The 18,948-nt window shown below is 40.8% G+C and overlaps 1 protein-coding gene across 1 annotated transcript in view; it reads right to left on the minus strand.

Annotated features, from left to right (window-relative positions):
* Positions 1 to 1,554: 1,554 nt before the first annotated feature.
* Positions 1,555 to 18,948, minus strand: part of htr5ab (5-hydroxytryptamine (serotonin) receptor 5A, genome duplicate b) — a 43,305-nt gene continuing 25,911 nt past the window's right edge. Inside the window, exons 2-3 of the mRNA XM_062021641.1 lie at positions 15,099 to 15,830; positions 1,555 to 2,498 (exon numbers count right to left, since the gene is read on the minus strand). Of these exons, the coding sequence (XP_061877625.1) occupies positions 2,166 to 2,498; positions 15,099 to 15,830 (1,065 nt within the window). The 3' untranslated portion in view covers positions 1,555 to 2,165. The remainder of the gene's footprint in view (positions 2,499 to 15,098; positions 15,831 to 18,948) is intronic.

Genomic DNA, 18,948 nt, shown 5'->3' on the forward strand with positions numbered 1-18,948 from the left:
AGATGCCTTCAGTGACAATCTACAGCAGTGGTCCCCAAACTACGGCAAAAAATAAATACATCTATTAAATATACGTTAGGTCAGGAAAAAACATAGCGGCTATTTCATTCCTACAAGCCTGTTTCGCAGGTTTCCCTGCTCTTCAGGGGAGTTTACGTATATTCCGCTTTTCCACCTGTACTGAGCACTGTATAACGGATAAACCACAGTAACCTCGACTATACATACATATGTATGTATATATGTATATGTATGTATGTATGTATGTATGTACGCATACATATATATATATATATATGTATATATGTGTATATATATGTATATATGTGTATATATATGTGTGTATGTATGTATGTGTATATATATGTGTGTATGTATGTATGTGTGTATATATATATATGTGTATGTATGTATGTGTATATATGTGTATGTATGTATGTGTATATATATGTATATATATATGTGTATGTATGTATGTATATATATATACAGTATGTATATATATATATATATATATATATATATATATATGTATATATATATACAGTATGTATATATGTATATATATATACATATACATATATATATATATGTATATATATATATATATATATATATATGTATATATATATATATATATATATATATATATATATGTACTACCGTTCAAAAGTTTGGGGTCACATTGAAATGTCCTTATTTTTTAAGGAAAAGCACTGTACTTTTCAATGAAGATAACTTTAAACTAGTCTTAACTTTAAAGAAATACACTCTATACATTGCTAATGTGGTAAATGACTATTCTAGCTGCAAATGTCTGGTTTTTGGTGCAATATCTACATAGGTGTATAGAGGCCCATTTCCAGCAACTATCACTCCAGTATTCTAATGGTACAATGTGTTTGCTCATTGGCTCAGAAGGCTAATTGATGATTAGAAAACCCTTGTGCAATCATGTTCACACATCTGAAAACAGTTTAGCTCGTTACAGAAGCTACAAAACTGACCTTCCTTTGAGCAGATTGAGTTTCTGGAGCATCACATTTGTGGGGTCAATTAAACGCTCAAAATGGCCAGAAAAAGAGAACTTTCATCTGAAACTCGACAGTCTATTCTTGTTCTTAGAAATGAAGGCTATTCCACAAAATTGTCTGGGTGACCCCAAACTTTTGAACGGTAGTGTATATATTTACATATATACACACATGTATGTGTGTATATATATGTGTGTATATATATAAGTATTATATATATATATATATATATATATATATATATATATTAAAAAAAAAATAAAATAAAAAAAATATATATATATATATATATATATACATATATATATATATATATACACATACACCAATGATTGTCACACACACACTCGGTGTGGCGAAATTATTCTCTGCATTTGACTCATCACCCCCTGGGAGGTGAGGGGAGCAGTGAGCAGCAGCAGTGGCCATGTCCGGGAATCATTTTTGAATATATATATATATATATATATATATAAATAAATAATAGCCCAGCCCCTGGCAAAATTTTTTTTAACCCAATGCGGCCCCCGGGTCAAAAAGTTTGGGGGACCCCTGATCTACAAAACGCATTGAAATGAGAAGGTGTGTCCAAACTTTTGGCCTGTACTATCATATTATCGGCCCAGCCCTAGTGCAAAATAATAAAAACCACATGTGTTCTTGTTGCTCTTAAGGATCGTGAACGGTAGGCAAAATTGGAAAAAAAATAAAAATGCACCTCCCCTTTAAGATTGGTCGAGGATTCGAACACCGTACCTTTTTGACAGTGGGTTGTAGTGAATTTCAACAGCCTTTGTTCAGTTTTAAGCTTTGAGTTTCCTTCATTTTGTCAGCCATCTGTTGCACCAGTCAGACTCCGTCTCGACCCTGATGCTGTACACATAACCAACATTAGCTGGTACACTAACGACTCCCTCAGTAGTTTGCCGCTTCAATTCGTTCCGTCCTTTTAAACACTCGCCCACTTCCTTCGAAAAATGTTTGCAATCATTTCCCCCGGCAGCTGCACGCATGCGGATGATGAGCAGGGGAGTCGGAACGCACGTCTCCTTGAGGAACTCATTTACTGGCCCTCTTCGAAGACGACCCCCTGCTGGGAGTTTGTGCACGGGAGGAAGATCCAGTTGTCAGTCAGCGCTGCCTGGAGAAGAGGTTCCTCAGGGCGTTGTTGTAGTTCTTGTTGAAGGCGGTGTAGATGAGCGGGTTGAAGAAGGAGTTGGAGTAGCCCAGCCACAGGAAGATGCTCTTCCAGATGGGCGGGATGTCGCAGGAGCAGAGCGGGACGATGAGCTCGGTGATGAAGAACGGGATCCAGCAGAGCACGAAGACGCCGATCAGGATGCCCACCATGAGCGCCGCCTTCTTCTCCTTCTGCTCGCGCCACGTGTCGCCGTCCGTCTGGAAGGTGACGGTGGCGTGGCGCACGGTGAACACCATCTGAGGCCGCTGAGCGTCCTCCTTCACCTGCGGCAGAGTCCACAATTAGCGCCACGAGAGAAGCGCCGTGACAGATCGACACAGCTCATTGTCAGACACGCAAACGCAAAACAAGCGAGCAGACGCACGCCGCCGATTAATCGTCGACCTCGTCTTTTGTCGCGGCTCGAGGGGGACTTCTTTGCTTTTGTTCGGGCTTTGCTGAGCGCTGCAACTTGCATGCAAAACACACCGAGTTTGTCCTGCACGCTCTTGCAAAAGCCCCTGCTCTCTCTTCAGGGCGGGAACTTTAGTGCGTTTTAATAAACAAAGTCACAGCACAATAACAAAGAACCGCCATTTAAAGAAAACCGACAATAAATCCCGTTTTTCAATGCAATGTGATCCCGTGATGATGGCACAACTTTGTGACTTTCAATGGAACATACAAAACCCCTTTCCATATGAGTTGGGAAATTGTGTTAGATGTAAATATAAACGGAATACAATGATTTGCAAATCATTTTCAACCCATATTCAGTTGAATATGCTACAAAGACAACATATTTGATGTTCAAACTGATAAACATTTGTGCAAATAATCATTAACTTTAGAATTTGATGCCAGCAACACGTGACAAAGAAGTTGGGAAAGGTGGCAATAAATACTGATAAAGTTGAGGAATGCTCATCAAACACTTATTTGGAACATACCACAGGTGAACAGGCTAATTGGGAACAGGTGGGTGCCATGATTGGGTATAAAAGTAGATTCCATGAAATGCTCAGTCTTTCACAAACAAGGATGGGGCGAGGGTCACCACTTTGTCAACAAATGCGTGAGCAAATTGTTGAACAGTTTAAGAAAAACCTTTCTCAACCAGCTATTGCAAGGAATTTAGGGATTTCACCATCTACGATCCGTAATATCATCAAAGGGTTCAGAGAATCTGGAGAAATCACTGCACGTAAGCAGCTAAGATCCCTCAGGCTGTACTGCATCAACAAGCGACATCAGTGTGTAAAGGATATCACCACATGGGCTCAGGAACACTTCATAAACCCACTGTCAGTAACTACAGTTGGTCGCTACATCTGTAAGTGCAAGTTAAAACTCTCCTATGCAAGGCGAAAACCGTTTATCAACAACACCCAGAAACGCTGTCCGCTTCGCTGGGCCTGAGCTCATCTAAGATGGACTGATACAAAGTGGAAAAGTGTTCTGTGGTCTGACGAGTCCACATTTCAAATTGTTTTTGGAAACTGTGGACGTTGTGTCCTCCGGACCAACGAGGAAAAGAACCATCCGGATTGTTATAGGCGCAAAGTTGAAAAGCCAGCATCTGTGATGGTATGGGGGTGTATTAGTGCCCAAGACATGGGTAACTTACACATCTGTGAAGGCGCCATTAATGCTGAAAGGTACATACAGGTTTTGGAGCAACATATGTTGCCATCCAAGCAACGTTGCCATGGACGCCCCTGCTTATTTCAGCAAGACAATGCCAAGCCACGTGTTACATCAACGTGGCTTCATAGTAAAAGAGTGTGGGTACTAGACTGGCCTGCCTGTAGTCCAGACCTGTCTCCCATTGAAAATGTGTGGCGCATTATGAAGCCTAAAATACCACAACGGAGACCCCCGGACTGTTGAACAACTTAAGCTGTACATCAAGCAAGAATGGGAAATAATTCCACCTGAGAAGCTTCAAAAATGTGTCTCCTCAGTTCCCAAATGTTTACTGAGTGTTGTTAAAAGGAAAGGCCATGTAACACAGTGGTGAACATGCCCTTTCCCAACTACTTTGCGACGTGTTGCAGCCATGAAATTCTAAGTTAATTATTTGCAAAAAAAAAAAAAAGTTTATGAGTTTGAACATCAAATATCTTGTCTTTGTAGTGCATTCAACTGAATATGGGTTGAAAAGGATTTGCAAATCATTGTATTCTGTTTATATTTACATCTAACACAATTTCCCAACTCATATGGAAACGGGGTTTGTACAAAACCCAAAACCAGTGAAGTTGGCACGTTGTGTAAATGGAAAATAAAAACAGAATACAATGATTTGCAAATCATTTTCAACTTATATTCAATTGAATAGACTGCAAAGACAAGATATTAATGTTCCAACTGAGAAACTTAATTGTTTTTTTGCAAATAATCATTAACTTAGAATTTAATGGCAGCAACACGTCGCAAAAAAGTTGTCACAGGGGCATGTTCACCACTGTGTTACATGGCCTTTCCTTTTAACAACACTCAGTAAATGTTTGAGAACTGAGGAGACACATTTTTGAAGCTTTTCAGGTGGAATTCTTTCCCATTCTTGCTTGATGTACAGCTTAAGTTGTTCAACAGTCCGGGGGTCTCCGTTGTGCTATTTTATCAATCAATCAATGTTTATTCATATAGCCCTAAATCACAAGTGTCTCAAAGGGCTGCACAAGCCACAACGACATCCGCGGTACAGAGCCCACATAAGGGCAAGGAAAACTCTCCCCAGTGGGACGTCGGTGTGAATGACTATGAGAAATTTTAGGCTTCATAATGCACCACACATTTTCAATGGGAGACAGGTCTGGACTACAGGCAGGCCAGTCTAGTACCCGCACTCTTTTACTATGAAGCCACGTTGATGTAACGCGTGGCTTGGCATTGTCTTGCTGAAATAAGCAGGGGCGTCCATGATAATGTTGCTTGAATGGCAACCTGTATGTACCTTTCAGCATTAATGGTGCCTTCACAGATGTGTAAGTTACCCATGTCTTGGGCACTAATACACCCCCATACCATCACAGATGCTGGCTTTTCAACTTTGCGCTTATAACAATCCACTTTTCCACTTTGCATCAGTCCATCTTAGATGAGCTCGGGCCCAGCGAAGCTGGCAGCGTTTCTGGGTGTTGTTGATAAATGGCTTTCGCTTTGCATAGTAGAGTTTTAACTTGCACTTACAGATGTAGCGACAAACTGTAGTTACTGACAGTGGTTTTCTGAAGTGTTCCTGAGACCATCTGGTGATATCCTTTACACACTCATGTCGCTTGTTGATGCAGTACCACCTAAAGCAGGAGTCGACAACCTTTACCACTCAAAGAGCCATTTTGACCAGTTTCACAAATTAAAGAAAACAATGGGAGCCACAAAACTCTTTTGAAATTTAAAATTAAATAACACTGCATTCAAATTTTTTTTTTGCTTTGTGCTATGTATAAACCAGGGGTCTCAGACACGTGACCCGCACCTTAATATGAAAATGTAATGTTAGTGCGGCGAGTTTTATATGAATGGCGCTTGACAGCGTCATACATGCCAACCCTTCCGATTTTTCCGGGAGACTCCCGAATTCCAGGTCAAATATTCTCTCGAATGTCTTCTGATTTTCACCCTAACAACAATAATAAGGGCGTGCCATGATGGCACAGCAAGTAACGTCCTCTACAACAGTGTTTTTCAACCTTTTCTGAGCCCAGGCACATTTTTTCCCGGTGAAAAAATTCTGAGGCACGCCACCAGCAGAAAACATTAAAACATTAAACTCAGCAGCCGATATTATAAATGATAAATGATAAATGGGTTATACTTGTATAGCGCTTTTCTACCTTCAAGGTACTCAAAGCGCTTTGACACTATTTCCACATTCACCCATTCACACACACATTCACACACTGATGGCGGGAGCTGCCATGCAAGGCGCTAACCAGCAGCCATCAGGAGCAAGGGTGAAGTGTCTTGCCCAAGGACACAACGGACGTGACTAGGATGGTAGAAGGTGGGGATTGAACCCCAGTAACCAGCAACCTTCCGATTGCTGGCACGGCCACTCTACCAACTTCGCCACGCCGTCCATATTGACAATAAAAAGTCGTTCTCGCAATTGTTTGATATGAATTCAAACCATAACCAAGCATGCACCACTATAGCGTTAAACCCAGATTCCGAACTAACAAAGGTCTTAACTCATTCTCTTTCTATGCCACATCAATGTGGAATGCGCTCCCAACAGGTATAAAAGAAAGGGCATCTCTATCCTCCTTCAAAACCGCAATAAAAGTTCACCTCCAGGCAACTACAACCCTAAACTAACACCCTCCCCGGATTGTTAATAATCAAATGTAAACAATCAAATGCAGATACTTTTTCTTATGCCTTCTGATCTCTCTCTCTCTCTCTCTATGTCCACTACTTGCTGTCCATATCCTACCAAGTCAGACCTACACTGTTCCAATATCCATTTCTCTGTTCTCAATTGTTGATGACTGATGATAACAACCAAACCTACCCCCGCCCCCCACACCCCGGATTGTAATTAATGTAAATAATTCAATGTGATTATCTTGTGTGATGACTGTATTATGATGATAGTATATATCTGTATCATGAATCAATTTAAGTGGACCCCGACTTAAACAAGTTGAACAACTTATTCGGGTGTTACCATTTAGTGGTCAATTGTACGGAATATGTACTTCACTGTGCAACCTACTAATAAAAGTCTCAATCAATCAATCTCAAACAAAAAGCTCTTGTCTCAAAGTAGGTGTACTGTCACGACCTGTCACATCGCGCCGTGACTTATTTTGAGTTTTTTGGTGTTTTCCTGTGTGTAGTGTTTGAGTTCTTGTCTTACGCTCCTATTTTGTTGTTGATTGTACTTTGTGGACGCCGTTTGCTCCACACGCTGTAAGTCTTTGCTGTCCTCCAGCATTCTGTTTTTGTTTACTTTGCAGCCAGTTCAGTTTTAGTTTTACATAGCCTTCCCTAAGCTTCAATGCCTTTTCTTAGCGGCACTCGCCTTTAAGCATTAGACACCTTTTTACCTGCAAACCATTGTCGTCGTTCCCGACATCTACAAAGCAATTAGCTACCTGCTGCCTCCTACTAGTATGGAAGAGTATTACACGGTTACTCTGCCGAGCTCTAGACAGTACAGACACTCAACAACGGCACATTTACGGATTATTACTACTGGTTTGCAAAAAATATTTTTAACCCAATTAGGTGAAATTACAAAATCTCACACTAGTGTGCCGTGGCACAGTGGTTGAAAAACACTGCTCTACAACCTGTACAAACAGCGTGCCAGCCCAGTTACATGTTGTATGCAGCTTCTGCTTGCACACGTAAGTGACAGCAAGGCATACTTGGTCAACAGCCATACAGGTCACACTGACGGTGGCCGTATAAAACAACTTTAACACTGTTACAAATATGCGCCACACTGTGAACCCACACCAAACAAGAATGACAAACACATTTCGGGAGAACATCCGCACCGTAACACAACAGAACAAATACCCAGAATCCCATGCAGCCCTAACTCTTCCGGGCTACATTATACACCCCTGTTACCACCAACCCCCCAACCCCCCACCCCCCTCCCCAACCCCGCCCACCTCAACCGACGCACGGTTGCATGCGTCTCTCCTCAAATTGAGCCAAATTTAATTCTGTCTCTGTTTAATTCTTTGCTTCTTGTCTTGTTTAATAGATGTCATCCATGTTTGAACCTGACAATATCTTTGGGTGGACATCAAAACCAGGCAAGAAAGAGTCTTTCCAGCAGAACCTCCTCTGTTTTTAGGTCAACTCTGTAGAGATGTGCAAGTTGGTTTACACTGCTACCATCTGTGCAACCTTTCCTTGTTTGCAAGTTGCCTGCTAGCTTTTCCATGCAACAACACTGTCTTTATGTGTTAGGGCCATCTCATGCTTACTGAAGATGACTGAAGCTTTCTTCCACTTCCACTTTCAACCATTTAGTGTTTGTTGTGTCATTCTCATACAGTGCCAGAAAGCTAAACGTTTTTGCAAATTCACCCATCACAGGAACCTCCTGGGGACTAAGCGCCCCCCCCCCCCCCTGTTCTTCAAACCTAGTGACGGATACTATTCAATAAAAACGTAGCAACAATTTTAATGAGGATACGTTTCACTTGCTTCACAAATGAAAAGAACAGAACATTTAGAAGTGCATTTATGGTAGAAGAAAATAAAAATATTTATTTAGGAAGGTAGCTAAGGAAATAATCATTGGAATTTAATGGTTATTTTTCTCTTTGTTCCGGAGGACAAATGTGGACTCGTCAGACCACAGAAGCATCAGTCCATCTTAGATGAGCTCAGGCCCAGCGAAGCCGGCGGCATTTCTGGGTGTTGTTAAAAAATGGCTTTCGCTTTTTATTAGAGATGTCCGATAATGGCTTTTTTGCCGATATCCGATATTCCGATATTGTCCAACTGTTAATTACCGATTCCGATATCAACCGATACCGATATATACAGTCGTGGAATTAACACATTATTATGCCTAATTTTGTTGTGATGCCCCGCTGGATGCATCAAACAATGTAACAAGGTTTTCCAAAATAAATCAACTCAAGTTATGGGAAAAAAAATGCCAACATGGCACTGCCATATTTATTATTGAAGTCACAAAGTGCTTTTTTTTTTTTTAACATGCCTCAAAACAGCAGCTCGGAATTTGGGACATGCTCTCCCTGAGAGAGCATGAGGAGGTTGAGGTGGGAGGGGTTATTGGGGGGTGTATATTGTAGCGTCCCGGAAGAGTTAGTGCTGCAAGGGGTTCTGGGTATTTGTTCTGTTGTGTTTATGTTGTGTTACGGTGCGGATGTTCTCCCGAAATGTGTTTGTCATTCTTGTTTGGTGTGGGTTCACAGTGTGGCGCATATTTGTAACAGTGTTAAAGTTGTTTATACGGCGACCCTCAGTGTGACCTGTATGGCTGTTGACCAAGTATGCTTTGCATTCACTTGTGTGTGTGAAAAGCCGTATACGTATATTATGTGACTGGGCCGGCACGCAAAGGCAGTGCCTTTTAAGGTTTATTGGCGCTCTGTACTTCTCCCTACGTCTGTGTACACAGCGGCGTTTTAAAAAGTCATAAATTTGACTTTATGAAACTGATACCGATAATTTCCGATATTACATTTTAAAGCATTTATCGGCCGATAATATCGGCAGTCCGATATTATCGGACATCTCTACTTTTTATAGTAGAGTTTTAACTTGCACTTACAGATAGGGATGATGTTTGTTAAGAAATTATCGATTTCGATGCCATTATCGAATCCTCTTATCGAACCGATTCCTTATCGATTCTCTTATCGATTCTCTTATCGAATCCAGTTAGGTTGTTGTACATGGGAAAAAACCACACAATACTTGGTTTAACAAAAACTCACTTTTGGCAGCCTTCACTTATATTTTTTAAGAAAAAAATAAAATAAAATAAATAAATATTGACTGTTAGTGCCCCTTTAATTGGGCCACCTAAGAAAAATGCATGTAGGGAAAATCCTGCATTCATTTGTATTATTTATTAGACAGACGTGCAAACTCTGGAGCGGTGTAGGCTACAAGATACCGTTAACGTTATCAGACACATACAAAAAGGCTAACGTTACCGTTAGCCACTGACTATGCTTAGGTAACGTTAGTCTAGCTAACATTACTGCAGTCCTGGTTGACATAAGAGGTACCGTTATTTTAGCCTAAAGGCTACAAGTAAGCAGATATGGAAACGAACCGGCAACAGTTAACGTTAGTTACTCACCGGCACTATCACTGTGACTGCAGGTTGAAGCAGAGGAAGAGGGGCGTGCTTCGTCATCTCTGTCGCTGCTTCTCCACGACACGTTTCTCCAACCTTCAGGTCATGTACGGCCTGAACATGTTTCATCATGTTTGTTGTACTGCTCCCCTTACAGGAAAGCGAAGCCTGGCAATAATTGCAGATAGCCGTTTCCTCGTCGTATTTCTTAGTAAAGTGAAGCCATGCCTTGGAGCATTTTTTCCGGTCCATTGTTGTTGCTGCTTCTGTATCTGCCGCCGAATGACTGAGCTACATCATTTCCTGTGACGTGCCACAGGACATTTCCTGTGACACGGGATTCGTTCCCAGGGATTTGAATAAAGAACCAAATATTTTTCTTTACTATAGTGGCTTTGATAACGGGAACCGTTTCTCAAAAAGGGATTCGAATCCATGGAATCGGTTCTTTTCTTATCGAACCATCGGGAGAACTGGTTTTCGAACATCATCCTTACTTACAGATGTAGCGACCAACTGTGGTTACTGACAGTGGTTTTCTGAAGTGTTCCTGAGCCCATGTGGTGATACCCTTCACACACTGATGTCCATAATATCACCGCTTACGTGCAGTGATTTCTCCAGATTCTCTGAACTTTTGATGATATTACGGAACGTAGATGGTGAAATCCCTAAATTCCTTGCAATAGCTGGTTGAGAAATGTTGTTCTTAAACTGTTGGACAATTTGCTAACGCATTTGTTCACAAAGTGGTGACCCTCGCCCCATCCTTGTTTGTGAATGACTGAGCATTTCATGGAAGCTGCTTTTTATGCCCAATCATGGCACCCACCTGTTCCCAATTAGCCTGTTCACCTGTGGGATGTTCCAAGTAAGTGTTTGATGAGCATTCCTCAACTTTATCAGTCTTTTTTGCCACTTGTGCCAGCTTTTTTGAAACACGTTGCAGGCATCAAATTCCAAATGAGCAAATATTTGCAAAAGATAACAAGGTTTTCCAGTTCGAACGTTAAGTATCTTGTCTTTGCAGTCTATTCAATTGAATATAGGTTGAAAAGGATTTGCAAATCATTGTATTCTGTTTTTATTTATGATTTACACAACGTGCCAACTTCACTGGTTTTGGGTTTTGTATATTAAAGGTGAATAATAATGCGTATATGTCGGGGGGGCGTGGTTGGGGCGTGGCTAAGGGCGTGGTTAAGAGGAGAGTATATTTACAGCTAGAATTCACCAAATCAAATATTTCATATATATATATACATATATATATATATATATATATATATATATGTATATATATATGTATATATATATATATATATATGTATGAAATACTTGACTTTCAGTAAATTCTAGCTATATATATATTTTTTAATTGTATTTTATTTTATTATACATATAAATAAAAGACATACTTGAATTTCAGTGTTCTGCAGGCTATCCAGTAGGTGGCAGTATTGTCCTGTTTAAGAGTGTCACAACATTGCTGTTTATGGCAGACGAACTGCTTTACGGTAGACTAAACGTGACTGTTGTTGTGTGTTGTTACCGCGCTGGGAGGACGTTAATGAAACTGCCTAACAATAAACCCACATAAGAAACCAACAACTCTCTCTCCTTGTTGTGCACTCTACTCTCTAAAAGCCGTAGATGTTATGACGTCATTGGGCAGGCAAGCTGCTGGGAAAGCGGACGTGAGAACGGCTGTCCCCACTCAGGTCCGCATTGAGCTGGAGGGGGCGTGGCGTCCAGCTCCGGCTGAATACCGGGAGTTTGTCGGGAGAAGGGAGGTTGTCGGGAGAGGCGCTGAATACCGGGAGTCTCCCGCTAAAAACGGGAGGGTTGGCAAGTATGCCCGACTTCAATTAGCATCATCGCAGGGAGTCTGCAGGATTTTCCCGCTCTTTTGCTCTAATTACAAAAAATAAAGCTTTCAAATACAAATAATTTTTTCACAATGAAAAGAAAAAACATCCTAATACTGTGCAGTAATATTTATTTGTATTTACTATCGCTTACTCCTTGGTGCATGGCATATATCCTCTATATATCTCATGCATTGTGTCCTCCCCTGGCCTTTGTCAACACAGCTTGAGTCACAAGTCCAAGAGGTTTCAGGTGCAATTAGACCGGAGGCAGAAGTTCAATCGAGCCCTTAATTGCAGCGTGAGCGATTATCTGTTCTTTGGAAGTTTAAAGTGCTAACAGTCGGGTCTAATTCATTCTAGCAATGAGTCTTCCTGGCAGACGGATGCCAAATGATGAACTCAAGCACAACTAATGACTGTCTTTCAGGTTTAAGGTGCATTAATGCCAGATAGAGAGGACTTGAAAAGCCCTTATTGTGCCGTTTTCTGGGAATCGAGTCGTCCTTTGAAACGTTTTACTGACTGAGGGCTTCACTCCTACAAAGAGGCAATTTTGTCAACAAAAAAGATATGGCAACAAAAATAATAAATTAGAAATTTTAATAAAACATTTGCAGCGAATGAAATATTTTGGTTGCAAATCTTTTTGTTGTTTTAAAGTTAAAGTAAAGTTAAAGTACCAATGATTGTCACACACACATTCGGTGTGGCAAAGTTATTCTCTGCATTTGACCCATCACCCTTAATCACCCCCTGGGAGGTGAGGGGAGCAGTGGGCAGCAGCGGTGGCCGCGCCCGGGTATCATTTTTGGTGATTTAACCCCCAATTCCAACCCTTGATGCTGAGTGCCAAGCAGGGAGGTAATGGGTCCCATTTTTATAGTCTTTGGTATGACTCGGCCGGGGTTTGAACTCACAACTAAGGCTGCAACTAACAATTAATTTGATAATCGATTAATCTGTCTATTACTTTGATTAATCGATTAATAACCGGATAAAAGAGACAAACTACATTTCTATCCTATCCAGTATTTTATTGAAAAAAAAACAGCATACTGGCACCATACTTATTTTGATTATTGTTTCTCAGCTGTTTGTAAATGTTGCAGTTTATAAATAAAGGTTTATTAAAAAAAAAATTATTAAAAAAAACAAAAAACAACAACAACTCTGCGCATAGCATAGATCCAACGAATCGATGACTAAATTAATCGGCAACTATTTTAATAATCGATTTTAATCGATTTAATCGATTAGTTGTTGCAGCCCTACTCACAACCTACCGATCTCATGGCGGACCTTCTAACCACTAGGCCACTGAGTAGGTTAGTAAGTTTGGTAATTTTTTGGGGCTACCAATTTTTTGGGTTGCCAATAGTTTTTGAAGTTACAAATACATGTTTTGTTTATAAAAAATGTTTTTGGTTGCTTATCTTTTTTTTCCAGTTACAAAAAATGTTTGCTTGCAAATCTTTTTTGAGTTTAAACCATCTTTTTTGGTTACAAACACTTTGGTTATAATTCATTTTTAATTGTAGATGTTTTTTTAGTTATGAATAGTTATTTTGTTTGCAAATATTTTGTGGGTCACAAATACTATTTGTGTTGACATTTGTTGTATGGGGGGGGGTTCCGAACAATTTTTGGTTGCAAATCATTTTTAGGATGGCAAATCTTTTTTTTTCGTTTTAAAAAGTCATACATTTTACTTTTTGAAACCGATACCGATAATAGATGTAGATGTTATGACGTCATTGGGCAGGCAAGCTGCTGGGAAAGCGGACGTGAGAACGGCTGTCCCCACTCAGGTCCGCATTGAGCTGGAGGGGGCGTGGCCTCCAGCTCCGGCTGAATACCGGGAGTTTGTCGGGAGAAAATCTCTGCCGGGAGGTTGTCGGGAGAGGCGCTGAATACCGGGAGTCTCCCGCTAAAAACGGGAGGGTTGGCAAGTATGCCCGACTTCAAAACAGATGAGTCATAAATTTTACTTTTTGAAACCGATACCGATAATTTTGAAACCGATACCGATAATTTCCGATATTACATTTTAAAGCATTTATCGGCCGATTTCGGACAACCCTACTAATAAAAAAGATTAGCATTCAAGCAAAATTATTTGTAACCCCCCCAAATTACATAAATTAACTTTTTAAATGTGTTTTCCAAAGACAGTGTTTCCCACACATTCATTTATTTGTGGCGGCCCGCCACGAAAGAATTACGTCCGCCACAAATAAAAAAAATAGAATTTTTTTTTTTTTTTGTCCTGTCCAGCTTCTCAGGCAAATCATATAGTTGATGTAGATGCCCATATAGGCTGTTCAGATTTACTTTACAAAAGAGAAGTGTAGGATACTTCTCTTGTTGCCTTATTTGTATTTGACCACTACTATTTTCTGTTTATTTGTTACTGACTGTGGCAGGACACCTCTGCTTCTGTTTCACTTCATGTTGCTGGTAAATAATATGGTTGTAGTAGTAGGCTAAAGTTAAATGATTTAGTATGCACTAATTAAAGGGGCAGAGCTTTAAAACACATTTTAGCTTTTATATTTTATAAGATATATTTTTTGTAAGAACCACAATTAATAAATATATTTCAGTGAATAACTTATTGTTCAAATCTGTATATAAATATGTACATAAAGTGTTGTAATTATATTGTAAAATGGATGGATGGATGGATGGACGTTTAAAACAAAACTGTTATTATTAATTAGTACGTATACATTTTTTGAGACTTTTTAGAGAAAATCATGTCATTGTAGTAAATTATGCAAATTACTCGATGATGTCATGGTGACCACGCCCATAGCCACGCCCCCACCGCCACAGGTATCTTGGCAGTTTATGGGAAACACTGAAAGACATTCTTTTCATTTGCAAATCTTCCTATTTTTGTTGATACTTTTGTATTTTGTTGCCTGACGAGACCCAAATAGACGCCTGGGTGCAGGTTGGAGACGGGAAAGGTGCACAAAGGCCCTGAAAGATGCTGATATTTATATCCTCCTGCCTACGCTTCTTCACAACAGGGAGGAGAGGAGCAGGATATTTGTCCTTGTGCTGATGAACGCCGAAATAGATTCATTAGTGGAAATATGAATAATTGCATAGCAGTCGCCTCCGCCGTAAATCATCCTGCGCGAGAGATGTGCAGACAAAGCAGCGGGGAATGATGGAGTGTGAAATATTGATACCTCTGCCATGGGTGTGATGGTGTTGCTCTTGCGGGAGCCGATCCGGAACTTGGCCGCCTTGTATATTTTCCAGTAGACGAAGAGCACCACGCACAGAGGCAGGTAGAAGGCCCCGAAGGTGGAGAAGATGGTGTAGGACGGCTCCTGGCTCACCTGGCACTTCATGCCCTCGGAGTAGGTCTCGCCCCAGCCGAAGAGCGGCGACAAGGAGATGATGGACGACAGCAGCCAGGTGAGGGCGATCATCACGTTGGAGATCTTCTTGCGCGTCTTCAGCGTGTACTCCAGGTGTCGGGTGATGGACCAGTAGCGGTCCAGGGCGATGGCCGTCACGTTCCAGATGCTGGCCGTGCAGCAGAGCACGTCGAAGGAGATCCACACCTGGCACAGCACGCGGCCCAGCTTCCACAGGCGCCCGTTGAGCTCGTGGACCAGGCTCAGCGGCATCACCAGGGCCGCCACCATCACGTCGGAGATGGCCATGGAGGCCACCAGGTTGTGGGGCACGCGGTGGAAGGTGCGCACCCGCAGGATGGTCACCAGCACCAGCAGGTTCCACACGAAGGTGGCCACCACCAGCATGGCCAGCAGGGTGAGCGTCAGCACGCTGAACAGGGACAGGGGCTGGAAGACGGCGCCCTCGCCGCTGGCGTTGCCGCTGGCGTTGGGGAACGTCATGGCGGCCGGCAGCCGGGGGGATTCCGAGGCAAAGATGGTGGAGTCATTCTGCATCTGGGAGGGTCAGAGAAGCAGATCTCACAGTCACGTCTTTGACCGGTGCTGCCGTACATCAGGAAAAAGGTAAATACGTCTCCCGCCTGCGTGTAAATGTCGATGATGTACGCCGGCGATTTGCACGCCGCAGCGAAAGCCACTTGACTCCCGTTTTCTACAAACCCCGTTTCCATATGAGTTGGGAAATTGTGTTAGATGTAAATATAAACGGAATACAATGATTTGCAAATCCTTTTCAACCCATATTCAGTTGAATATGCTACAAAGACAACATATTTGATGTTCAAACTGATAAACTTTTTTTTTTGTGCAAATAATCATTAACTTTAGAATTTTAATGCCAGCAACACGTGACAAAGAAGTCGGGAAAGGTGGCAATAAATACTGATAAAGTTGAGGAATGCTCATCAAACACTTATTTGGAACATCCCACAGGTGAACAGGCAAATTGAGAACAGGTGGGTGCCATGATTGGGTATAAAAGTAGATTCCATGAAATGCTCAGTCATTCACAAACAAGGATGGGGCGAGGGTCACCACTTTGTCAACAAATGCGTGAGCAAATTGTTGAACAGTTTAAGAAAAACCTTTCTCAACCAGCTATTGCAAGGAATTTAGGGATTTCACCATCTACGCTCCGTAATATCATCAAAGGGTTCAGAGAATCTGTAGAAATCACTGCACGTAAGCAGCTAAACCCGTGACCTTCCATCCCTCAGGCGTGCAACAAGCGACATCAGTGTGTAAAGGATATCACCACATGAGCTCAGGAACACTTCAGAAACCCACTGTCAGTAACTACAGTTGGTCGCTACATCTGTAAGTGCAAGTTAAAACTCTCCTATGCAAGGCGAAAACCGTTTATCAACAACACCCAGAAACACAGTCTGCTTTGCTGGGCCTGACCTCATCTAAGATGGACTGATACAAAGTGGAAAAGTGTTCTGTGGTCTGACGAGTCCACATTTCAAATTGTTTTTGGAAACTGTGGACGTCGTGTCCTCCGGACCAAAGAGGAAAAGAACCATCTGGATTGTTATAGGCGCAAAGTGTAAAAGCCAGCATCTGTGATGGTATGGGGGTGTATTAGTGCCCAAGACATGGGTAACTTACACATCTGTGAAGGCGCCATTAATGCTGAAAGGTACATACAGGTTTTGGAGCAACATATGTTGCCATCCAAGCAACGTTACCATGGACGCCCCTGCTTATTTCAGCAAGACAATGCCAAGCCACGTGTTACATCAACGTGGCTTCATAGTAAAAGAGTGCGGGTACTAGACTGGCCTGCCTGTAGTCCAGACCTGTCTCCCATTGAAAATGTGAAGCCTAAAATAGCACAACGGAGACCCCCGGACTGTTGAACAACTTAAGCTGTACATCAAGCAAGAATGGGAAAGAATTCCACCTGAGAAGCTTCAAAAATGTGTCTCCTCAGTTCCCAAACGTTTACTGAGTGTTGTTAAAAGGAAAGGCCATGTAACACAGTGGTGAACATGCCCTTTCCCAACTTATTTGTCATGTGTTGCAGCCATGAAATTCTAAGTTAGTTATTATTTGCAAAAAAAAATAAAGTTTATGAGTTTGAACATCAAATATCTTGTCTTTGTAGTGCATTCAACTGAATATGGGTTGAAAAGGATTTGCAAATCATTGTATTCCGTTTATATTTACATCTAACACAATTTCCCAACTCATATGGAAACGAGGTTTGTATTTTCTGCTGGATTTACTCTCTTTTTTATGCTGCAGCTGTCACATATACTGTAATATTGTACATGGTAATTGTTATATATTGTAAATATGATATAGACATAACATAATGTAATATATCAGTATATATTATATACTGTACATGTATTATGTAAATATTACGTATATATCGGTGGTTCTTAACCTGGGTTCGATCGAACCCTAGGGGTTCGGTGAGTCGGCCTCAGGGGTTCGGCGGAGCAACTCATAGTGTAAATAAAAACTTCTTCCGATCGGCGTATTATGGATACCCCAAAGACTGTTCGCTCTTATTTTCCATCTGAATTGCAGGTGTGTAATTTGTTGTGAGTTCATGCACTGTGTTGTACGTCTTACCAAGCCTTAATATAAATAGTTGTAATTAGGGATGTCCGATAATGGCTTTTTGCCAATGTCCGATATTCCGATATTGTCCAACTCTTTAATTACCAATACCGATATCAACCGATACCGATATCAACTGATACTGATATATACAGTCGTGGAATTAACACATTATTATGCCTAATTTGGACAACAAGGTATGGTGAAGATAAGGTCCTTTTTTTTATAAATTAATAAAATAAAATAATATAAATAAATTAAAAACATTTTCTTGAATAAAAAAGAAAGTAAAACAATATAAAAACAGTTACATAGAAACTAGTAATTAATGAAAATGAGTAAAATTAACTGTTAAAGGTTAGTACTGTTAGTGGACCAGCAGCACGCACAATCATGTGTGCTTACGGACTGTATCCCTTGCAGACTGTATTGATATATAATGTAGGAACCAGAATATTAATAACAGAAACAACCCTTTTGTGTGAATGAGTGTGAATGGGTGTGAATGGGGGAGGGAGGTTTTTTGGGTTGGTGCACTAATTGTAAGTGTATCTTGTGTTTTTTATGTTGATTTAATAAAAAAATAATTAAAAAAACAAAAAAAACCTGATACCGATAATAAAAAACCGATACCGATAATAAAAAACCGATATTACATTTTAAAGCATTTATCGGCCAATAATATCTGCAGGCCAATATTATCGGATAGTTGTAATATAAATAAATGTAACGATCGGAATAAAACTCATTGTAAGGGAGTAAAAGTAGCGTTTCTTCTTCTCAAAAATACTCGAGTAAAAATAACAATTATGTTACATTAAAGTTTCTCTGACAAATACAATTCATCCAAAAAGTGACTTAAGTAAAAGCAAGGGAGTAAATGTTATTACCAACAGTGTGTGCAAAAAGCGTGCTGTTGTGTTTTGAGCTCTTGCTGGCCCTTTATTATTTTTCTGATTATACGACCTGCTGCCTGCCTGACGCTTGCCTTTTCTCCATCTTGGGACGGCGACATGCGGCATTGTCACACATGCCTAGT

This window comes from Entelurus aequoreus, linkage group LG15 (assembly GCF_033978785.1).
Source record: "Entelurus aequoreus isolate RoL-2023_Sb linkage group LG15, RoL_Eaeq_v1.1, whole genome shotgun sequence".
Taxonomy (NCBI): domain Eukaryota; kingdom Metazoa; phylum Chordata; class Actinopteri; order Syngnathiformes; family Syngnathidae; genus Entelurus; species Entelurus aequoreus.